The sequence below is a fragment of the Gobio gobio genome (assembly GCF_949357685.1).
Source record: "Gobio gobio genome assembly, chromosome: 13".
Lineage (NCBI taxonomy): Eukaryota > Metazoa > Chordata > Actinopteri > Cypriniformes > Gobionidae > Gobio > Gobio gobio.
The window spans coordinates 31641867-31652440 of NC_137106.1; the positions used below are offsets into that span (position 1 = coordinate 31641867).

Consider the following 10574-nt stretch of genomic DNA (forward strand, 5'->3'; position numbering starts at 1 on the left):
TGTAACTTAACTACTTAAAGTAGTTTTTACTACAATGTTTTTTTAGATCAGCCGCAGCAAAAAATAACCACACAACAGACAGAAGAGCAACAGACAGGACTGACAGTTTTTTCCTTTTTCTTCCCTGTAAATGTATACTGTAGGTTGATGTATAATCAATTTGCTCTATTAGACAAAACCATTCCTCTATAGTGCTTTAAAATTGTGTGTGTGTGTGTCTATAGGATATACTGTATACAAAGCGTCATAAAGATGCATTTTGTCTTAATAGACAGAATTAATTTTCAACCTTATCAAAGGCAAAAAAGACAAAAAAAACAATACTACTCAAATGCTAATGCAGAGAGAGTGTTTTCTGTGATGTGTGTGTGTATATAGCTATTATATATATATATATATATATATATATATATATATATATATATATATATATATATATATATATATATATATATATATATATATATATAATGATTATTATTTATTTAATTTTTTGTTGTTGTAATTTTTGCTTTGTACGCGGCAAAATTTTGGTTGGCCCCACCAAATCTCACTCTAAGTTTTTTTGAAAAGTTGGCAGCTCTGTGTTTATCATATTAGATACATCTGAGTGTGTTGAAAATTATGTTATGACGTTACTCTGTGCGTTCACTCGGCGGCTGCTATGATACTCGTTGCACATTGCAGTGAGAGTAAAGAGTTTCTGCAGAATAAAACCGTAAACCGAGGGTAACGCAGATCTCACACGTCCCGGTTCCTTGGTTAAAATAGCAATTTTCTCACGATTTTCAATAGTTGGAAATATTTTGGATATTGTAAGTACTCAACTGAACAAAATCTATAACACTGGCCTAGTGGTTACTGAAAATGTTTTACATAGTGCACCTTTAACCAACATAACCTTATTGTAAAGTGTTATCACTTACGATGCTTTAGGAAACGCAGCTCTGTTTAGTTCCTGTCTCTATGAAGCCCCTCCCTCTAAAAAGCACAATGTGCTCTGATGAATGTTGTGATTGGTCAACTGTGAGCTTCAACACAATAGTAACCCAAGTCAACCTGCCTTGCCGCTCTTTTTTATGCCTTGAGCATGAATTATTTAAATGAGGAATATTCTGACGTTTACATTCCCGGAAGAAAACTTCAAACAAGGCATTTCAGCGAGTTCAGAAACAGTGCGGACTGTTATAGAGAATAACTCCTTTTGGAATGGACTTTGTGCTCTGTAACTTTGCAGACCTTTTTCATGCTCAACCAGCAACATTACACACTAAAGAAACCTGAAAATGTAAACATGCATAATGGGTCCTCTTTAAGTACACATAGAATGCTCTGAAAGTTTAGCATATAACGCTCCATCACGTGGAGAGAACATCTGAATGTGAACAGCTAGAAGCCTACTCCTGCTAAATGTGGTGGCTTAAGCAAGAGGGACAAATGAAGAAACATTTCATACATCAGTAATGGCCTCTGGAGACAAAATGAGATTGATGAGAGAAAAAGCATGGAGGAGAGGAATCTAGTCAGAAAAATAAGCACATTTAAGTTGGTTTGACAAGAGCATCAGGCCAACATAAATATTAGGGTTTCCGTCACCGAGCTTTTGCTGCAAACACGGAGGAGTTTGGTATGTTACTATGGAGGTGCACCGGCAAAACAAAATTACATTCGTGAATGTGTGAATAACTGTTTTCCCTCCTCTTATCACGAAAAACAAGAGATGCTTTTGTGGAGACGTACTGCGAACAAACGACTGGAAACACAGACTCCATCCCGGGGCAGCTGTCAGAACGTTGAAATGTTTCGTCAGAGTAATGAGCCGTGTTGGTCTCACTCCTGCAATAAACTCGGCTTAACCAAAAGACGAACCCACCTGAGATCCTGGAAAAGCTACTGCAATCTGCAGTAAATCTTTTTGGAAACATCATAATTAGCTGTTCTTGTTCATGATGTGAGAATGTAGGGTGACTCAGTCACTTTAGATGTTCCAGGCACAACATATGATGGAAAATATGGCATGTCAGATTGGAGTATTTCATTTCGCATTGTAAATCTGCTTGGGTATTTTCTGCCAACTTAACCAGCAGGGCTTTTCCCCCTCTGGGTGAAAGAGAACACTCTATAAAAATCTAATTTGATAAAGCATTAAAGGGGGGAAAAAATGTAAATCAACTCAAACTGATATTTTTAAGGAATGTTTTGGTCTTAGTTGAATGATTTACTTGAGTTGATTTAACTAGCTGTAATATATTTCAGTCTAACACCTGTTTCTGACAGCCTAACTATTCTTGTAAACACTGGATATCTTTCATTTAAGTGAAGTGATGTAGGTGGACCACAGCTTGACATCTTAAATATCCTGCCGCCAAAAAAAAAAAACCAAGGCAAATTAAATCCAAATCTGTTTGGCCTCTTGAAAGATTATTCGTCTTGCACCTCTGAAACCATCCCTACTAAATATAGCTTAGTCTAAACTCAGCTTCTGAGATGGAATGGCTGTCAAGTTTGGGCATGAATCTGGATTATTTAATGAGTCTGTAAATTAAATTTAATAGCAACCCAACCAAGTCATCAAAGAGCTTCTGGAAGCTGGCCCTCACATGATTTACAGTCTATGTGGTCTATTAAATTTATTCGCATAAAATTCAGCATCTGTGAGCACAGCTTTTATCAGATGAGCAGGATGAATTTTTATGATTTATGACTATTCCTAATAAACTGATGAACAAAAAAGTGCATATAGACATCTGTGCAGCACCTTAATTCAAGGGCGAAAAAATGAAGTGCATGAGAAGAATGGAGAAAGAATGTTTAGAACACATCTTGTCCGATTGCTTTGTCTTTAATAAGTCAAATGGCGGCAATAAAACAGACTTGGCATTAAACAGAGTAGGAAACAATGCACATGTAACAAGCTGCCAGTCAACATTCTTAACATTTCCTCTCAAAATATATGCAAAATACATTCAATATTCATATGAAATGCACATAAAACATAAAAGCATGCCCATGAAACTTCTCAAACTTTATTTTAACAGCATACCTATTAAAATCCCTTTTAAAGTTATGCATTATGAAAAATCTGTTACATTAACTCTTTCCCCACCAGTGTTTTTGAAAAAAGTTGCCAGCATGATCATTTTCACAAAAGTTTAATGGCCCCCAGAATATTTTTGTTGGATGAATATCTGAATATGAGAAAAGACTGTTCTAGCTTCATGAATTCCTTTTTTATCAACACTTAATTGTGGGTTTAAAAGTTTCATAAAAATAAAAATAAAACATTTTGAGCAAAAAGCTGAGAAAATCGCATTTTTGGCAAAGATCGGATTCAGTACGATGATCAAATCCAATGCTCGAAATCACCCCCTATACCCTCATTCACTATTTCCTACATTACTCCACTAATATAGTCCACTTGAAGGAGTGAATGAAAACGAGTGAGTAAATTCGGCCACTGAGTGTGCCGGAAGAGCTACCGCTTTTGCATAGTTTGTGCCAAACTGCCGTACCATGGGTGCAGCAGGCGCAATGATATTACGCAACGCCTGAAAATAGTCCCCAGCGCGCTCTCTGTGCAAGCAGGTTGTCACGTTGGTTATGTTGACGGAAGTTTGCCTATTTTGAGGCGCTGCGTAATATCATTGCGCCGCTGCACCCATAGTACGGCAGCAAAGTTCCTTGAACATTACGTAGGAATGAGAGTATAATTCCTAGCCATATCGGTCTAGAAAATCACAACTTTTCCTTTTCCGTTGGTCTTAGTACACGAGGTAACTATACACATCACAACATGTTAATAGGAAAATATTGGCGTTATTTTGTCACTTATTGAGCAGTAGGCTAGCTGGAGCCATTTACCTCCAGTCTTTGTGCTAAGCTAGGCTAGCGGTGGGTGCGTCAGACAAGAGTTATGGCACGCACGGAGATGAGAATGGTATGTATGTACTTATCTAACTCTGGGGGATACGGTGAATAAGCTTAAGTCCCAAAAAGTCGGCGTGTTCATTTAAGGGTATAGGTGGCAGTGGTGGAACTAGACTTTTAAACATGGGGTGGCCAAGGCTACTTTAGGGGGTCCATAGACATAGAATATCATGTGAAATACTTATTATCATCGTTTTGACCGATGTAACATGTATTCTAATAAATAAGCAACCACAATTGCAGATACCAGTGAAATTTCACAATTATCAATACCAACTGATATCCCACAGCAAAAACAACAATATTTAAAACATTATTGAATACAAGTGAACAGTCAGCAATAAAGTTAGAACATGAATTAAGTTTCAGGTCTAACGGTAGGCCTAATTCCGGTACAGAAACTGAATCATAAAAAAAATAAAATAAATGAATGCATGTTGAAACTAGCTGCAGAAGTCAAGATCAGTGGGTGATTTTTTTTTCTTCTTTCTTTTGTTCTTTGATTAACTTTAGTGACAGAAAGGAGGTAGGCTATAGGTTGCTGCGGTCACTTTAAGAGCAAATGCACAATATTTAATCTTATTCCGTTTAAGACATAGCCGACTGTGTTTACTATGATACTCGCTATTTTTGACATACAGTATATTTATGTATTGTCCATTTGAGTGCAAGACGCGCTCTCTGTGTTCACGCTATTGATGAAGCACCATATCCGCACACTGAACGCTCCGCGTTTTCATGTTTAAGCCGGTGATGCAAAATAGTGAATCTAATCACCATACAAGTAAAAAAGTTCACTTCAAGAATGAAAAAAGTGGCGTCGATGTGTTTTGCTGTAAGAACTGCACAAATGGAAACAAAAAAGCGCAATCTATAGCTATATCTTTCCATAAACACAAATGTCTCTAGCCTACACACTCTTCCAGTCTAGGGTGAAGTCATTATACATTAAAAACGTTTTGAGACAAATTGTGTCGTTTAATGGAAAACTATGTGAATGGCGCAGCAGGATTTTGAACAACTCTGCGCTTATGTGTGACCCCAATCTGTTTGGCACTAACGTTAATATTCTCTTAATATTCAACGTTAATAATAGCCTACATGAACAATGTGTAGCGCCGCTGCATGTCAAAAAAAATTTTTTTTTCATTAGGAGATGAAATGGAAATAGCAATCTAAATTTTGGAGTGGCACCCAGGGGGGCCAGTCAGATGTCAGGGGTGTCCAGTGCCACCCTGGACACCCCTCTGGCTCAGCCACTGATAGGTGGAGATTTCGGCGTTCGGACACAGCCCAAGTGTGCCGCACAAGTACTGAAAAGTGAAGCCAAAATGTATAGTCCAGTATAGGTCATGATTGACAGCTAGGCACCAACAGACTTTTTCCAGGATTTTCGGAAGGAGATTGGAGCTTTAACTTTATTTCTACATTTCCATAACTGTTTATTTCACACCGACATGAGTTGTTCAGCAGTAAACTGTACAAACGAATTCTGCGGGAGTGTGGGCAGGGCCTTGATACCACAGCTCCACTTCACACTCACTAGGCTACTGCACAGACTCGGGTCCCGAGATGTCAGTGCCATGCTGGGACATTCTACAATGGTAGAAAGGGAAGGTGCGTCGCCTATATTTTTTTAAAGCCTATGATCAAAACACAGATTTATATCACAGAACACAGGAGTAGATCAAGTCCATTAACACCCCCAAAGCTTGCACAGTCCTATAGCTCGTCCTGGGTCGACATTTACTTTTGGTAAAATTAGGCAGTTTTGATTTATATGCTGTTGTTTAATGTTAATGATCACATTATTTTACATATGCATCTGCTTACATATGATATAGCTTGTTTGTGCTTTTTTTTTTGCACGTCTTTTGATGCAGAGATTCTGTACTCTTTCAGAAGATGTGTAATAGCGCCAAATAGTCCCATTCTCATTCTGTATGAACTCACTATGGTAATCTATATACTTCTACTACATACTTATGACAATCTATATGAAATATAATGTTATATGAAGTCCAGGTTGGGCTGGTTTAGCTGGATTACGTGTGGTTTAAATGCTGGTTGGTCATCAAGCATCAAAGATATTTGTCAGTTCAGTTTGAACTCTATTCAAAGTGCAAATATTTGGCTCTAGAAGCTAACCTTTATAAGACTTAGATAAAAGCAATATTTTGCCTTGTCCATGTGCTGTATCAGTGACTGAGTGCATCTCCAAAAGCTGCTGAGACTAAGAGTCACAGAGAGGGCGTATGAATATGAGAAATATGATTATGATGATAATAGCATAAGAATTGTTAGGGTGGATTACTCTGACAGTAAAGACAGGTTTGAGGATAAAATATGGGAAATTAACACACACAAATGGATGTTTTCAGATCATTCACACAGGTGAAAAGAAGAAAATGGATGCTTGTGGGTCCCATGTCACTGACAATGAAAAGATGACCAGTCATTAAATGTAAAACTGCTTTGTCATCACCAACAATGGACCATTTTGACCTGCTGCTGGTAGAATGCAATACAGTCAAATTCTCACAGCTTAATATGATAGGATTCTCAGAGAGATTCAATTAAAATTGTGTCCATTTATTCAACCTCAAACCTCATTTTCTTCTGTGGAATACAAAAGAAGAATATAGAAACAACATCGGACCCAATTGTATTGTTTAAGTATCTTTAAGTTCCACAGAAGAAAGAAAGTCAAACAGGTGGGTGCACAGACAGAGTTTTAATTTTGCGGTGAACTATCCATTGAAGAACTAATTATCTTTCAGGATTTTTCATTTTTCCTCTCATCAGATTTATACATGCAGGAAAAAAGTGCATTACATGTTAATAAAATATTTGGCACCCCTCGGGTTGAACTGACCTGATTTACTGAATATATTGATATTAGGGCTAAGATCATTTTTCAGAGGTTTTCAGAGTTTCAGAGTTTTCAGAGGTGAGTGGTCAGATCACATCCAAACCAAATAGTCTACTGTCGAAGTATGAACATAAAGGGCTTATCTTTGAACTGCAGACACATACATTTACTTGCTTGCGTTGACATATTTGAATTTATACTGGCCGATTTGGCAAATGTCCGCTTTTCTAAGGCATCGTGTTTTGACCTCATCTGAATAAATGGGACCCCACCCCCCCACCCCCCAACAGCCCACCCCACACCCCCCTCGGCCCGCGTCCTTGTTATGCCCTATAAATGAGAACAATTCTTCACATGCTGCTTAGAATTCTGTTCAGTACCTGTTTACCAGACGCATTCCTTAGAAGGCACACCATGAGACTCTTTCCTGGAGTGGGGCTTGTGTTTGGTGCTGTTGTGTGGCTCTCTTTTCCGACGCCTCCATCTTTAATGTTGGCAACCTCCCTGGTCCATCGTGCAGCATGGTGCTTTCCAAGGCTGAGACAGTCTGTGAATAACGTCTTAGTGGTCCAAATGGACTAGTTCCGCTCGGATAAGCGATGCCCGACCACAACAAGGGTTTCTGTTTCATGGTGCTTCCCAGGGACATGCTCTCCCTGAGCCTTTACTATTTAGTTATTGGCAGCCTTGAAGAAGTAGAAGTTCAGCCAGAGACCTCTGCGTCACATGGTTTGATTGTGTTGCACATGTTCAGACTCATCTATGCGTTTCTGCAGACATATATAGTTATGGGTGGAAAAAAACACATGTACTCCTCGACCCCTTACAGCTGGTGCATTTCCCTTTTTTTTTTTTCATCATCATGCACTCGAAACATTTTCTCCATCTGGAGTTCTCCAGCGAACTTTTCCCCTCCCTTTTCAATCCAATCACCCCTCATTGAAATTTCCCAGAATCAAAGACAAAAACGGGGAAAGAAATCGTAGTCAGCAGCAGTTCAACTTTATTTTTTCTTGCCTTTTTCTCATTTAAAGGAAAAGGACGGTTGTAGTACATGAGAACAGTTCTGTGAAACAAAACTCAAAGCCTTCATAGTGATTCAGATTCAGAGTGATTGTTTCAGCATTTGAGTTAGCAGTCATGCCCATTTGGATCAGGACAGAGAGGTGTGGTCTCTCATCCAACCACAGACAGGACAAGGGACCATTTCATCTGTGATTTTCATGTGCACACCAGCGCCGTATTGACCCAAATGAGCGACTGCAGATCCATTAAAAAAAGTCACCGTCAACGACATTCGGACACATTTCTCTAACATTCAGGAGTAAAATAACTTTTCATCGGCTTCCCTGTACACTGCAGTGAAGGCAAGCCCAGTGGCTGAGGCTGCTGGGAACATTTTACCTTCATTTTTCCAGTTTATCAAGAGCAGTAAGATTGTTGTGATGATTGTTAAGTATAATACAGGTCGATTGACTAGCATTAGTAGTTTTCGTAATGGGATGCTGAGAATGCTTTTATTACTGGTGCAAATGAACTGATCCGTGTATCAGAGATGTGAAAGCTGATGGCACGTGGAATATGAATGATTGTCAGTTCAAGAGAGGAAGGGAAAGCATTACAGGCGCACAAACAGGCCACATATTAAAATAAACATTGAATGTCAATAAAAAATAAATTATTCTCTTTTCATAAAAAAGCTGGGTACTTATGCTTTCTCTTCTGTTCAGCAATTTGGTTTTCTTTTGTAAGGAATATATGTCGCAAAAAAATATTGCACACTACATTAATCGCAAAGGAACAAGTTATTAATAGTGCATCTACCTTCTTTCTTTCTTTTTTTGCTATCAGAATGTAATCTCAAAATTGAAGTGCAAACCACATGGTCAGTATTTAGTGTCTATATTCATTTCATTTTTTTTAAGTGGTTAGGAATGTAGGACACCTGCCGATCATTTTAAACAATTCAAGAAAATGACTTGGAGCCCAGCCCAAGTGTTTCCACCGGAGCCACCGTTAAACAGTTCAAAAAGCACTTTACCCTCCATTTCTCTCTATTATACAAAAATAAAATCTTTTACCATTCACAGAAAAGGCTATTTGACCTCTTTTTCCAAGAAATTATCGCTTTCCGTAGCTCTTCTCGAGCCAGTGCCGAACATCTTTAAGGTTGTAGAAAAATGGACCCTTACCCCCAAGGTAAGCGATTTTATTCTTCTGTACGATGCAAACCCGCTCATAGGACACACCGTAGGCTACGTTGGTGTTGTTGTCCATGCAATCGGCCACCAATTGGCACTGAGGCGGCAAAGAGAAATGCTCCAGAAGTGTCCGGGCAGCAAACATCCTCTCCTCCAGATTACGGTGTTTCCTCACTTCAAACGAAAAGTGCTCCATGGGGGGAGCCATCCAGCCGTCTGAGGGGTGAGCCTCATCAATGTAGACAAGTAGGAAGTCTGCCACATCGGAAAATTCCTCAACCATCCGCCGGAAAACCGGCAGCTGGTTTATAAACGGGGGTCAAGTGGCCGAGCCGAAGTTGACCACTAGCGGGCGGTCGGGAGACTCGAAGTCCAGCAGGTGGCACTCATTGTGGGTCTTACCACTGATGCTCCAGCATCTGTTGATGTCGGGGACCTTCACCACCTTGGAGTTTGGAGCAGCCTCACCTAGCTTCACCTGAACAAGACAGTTCCACATGTTAATTTGTTTGAGGACATCAGAATCACATGGGCAATCGTTCCTTGTGGTCAGCCAAAGGATGAGTTATGCAGGCTATGTATGGTCTCACGGATACACAATAAATCATTTTTCTTTAGCTTTGTGGGTTTATTGGCCTCTGTTGTTATAGAAACTCAAGGTTTGAGATCTCAAATACACAGTTGCAGAAAAAACACAAATTCTTGGGGACTTTGTCACTGGCTTTGGGCTTACAACTTTTAACACTATCTCTATGAACTTTTAAGCATCTTGTAGAGCACATGATCTCTTTGAGCTCACCAAAGACTTTAGTAGTAAGATGCTTATAATAATGCCATGTTATGACTTTGAAAGTGCACGTGAACTTTGGCACTACATTACCAAACAGCTGGAAACACATACATAACTCATCCTATCGCTGTGCCAAAAAGTCTTTTGACATGTTATTTTGTCACTAAATTATTTCCTCAGCAAGACTTTGTAACCAAACAGTAATAGTTAATGGTTGAGGACAATGAATGCACATTAAGCTAGTGTATTTTACCCCACTAGGTGATTTTTGATTGATTTTTAGTTAAAAAGTAACAGGAATGGGAATCCAGACATTTAATGAATTAAGGGCATTGACTTGAGGGGTCACTGACTGTCTGGAGGGCAAAGTTCATACGCCTTTATAAGGATTAGAATTACACGGATCTCAAGTTTTTAAGAATGAGTAAATGTAAATAATACAAAAAAAACATTTGTCGTTAGTTGAGGATGTAGGTACACCTAATTGTAAATATGTTATCATAAAAAAAACCATATTTTTGATTCAACAATAAGTGAATTTATCACTTCAGCAATTAGTTGTAGATAACATTGAGTAAAACTGTATGCCAAAATATTCATGTACATTAAATAAAATGTATATTGACCTTATTGTACAGCATTTTTTCGACATTTGTCGTTTGTAAATGCACTTAAACCTAAATTTGACTTCACTAAGTGTTCTGCATTACTTTCTACTGTAACGTGGACACTTATAAATCTAGCCAGACATTGCCTACTTCATCTCGATACAGACAAATAAATC

General features: G+C 38.7%; 1 protein-coding gene across 1 annotated transcript in view; it reads right to left on the reverse strand.

Moving 5' to 3' along the window:
- Window positions 1–7654: 7654 nt before the first annotated feature.
- The window catches only part of dio2 (iodothyronine deiodinase 2), a 3531-nt gene continuing 611 nt past the window's right edge, over window positions 7655–10574 (reverse strand). Inside the window, exon 2 of the mRNA XM_079832889.1 lies at window positions 7655–9478. Within this exon, the coding sequence (XP_079689015.1) occupies window positions 8921–9478 (558 nt within the window). The 3' untranslated portion in view covers window positions 7655–8920. The remainder of the gene's footprint in view (window positions 9479–10574) is intronic.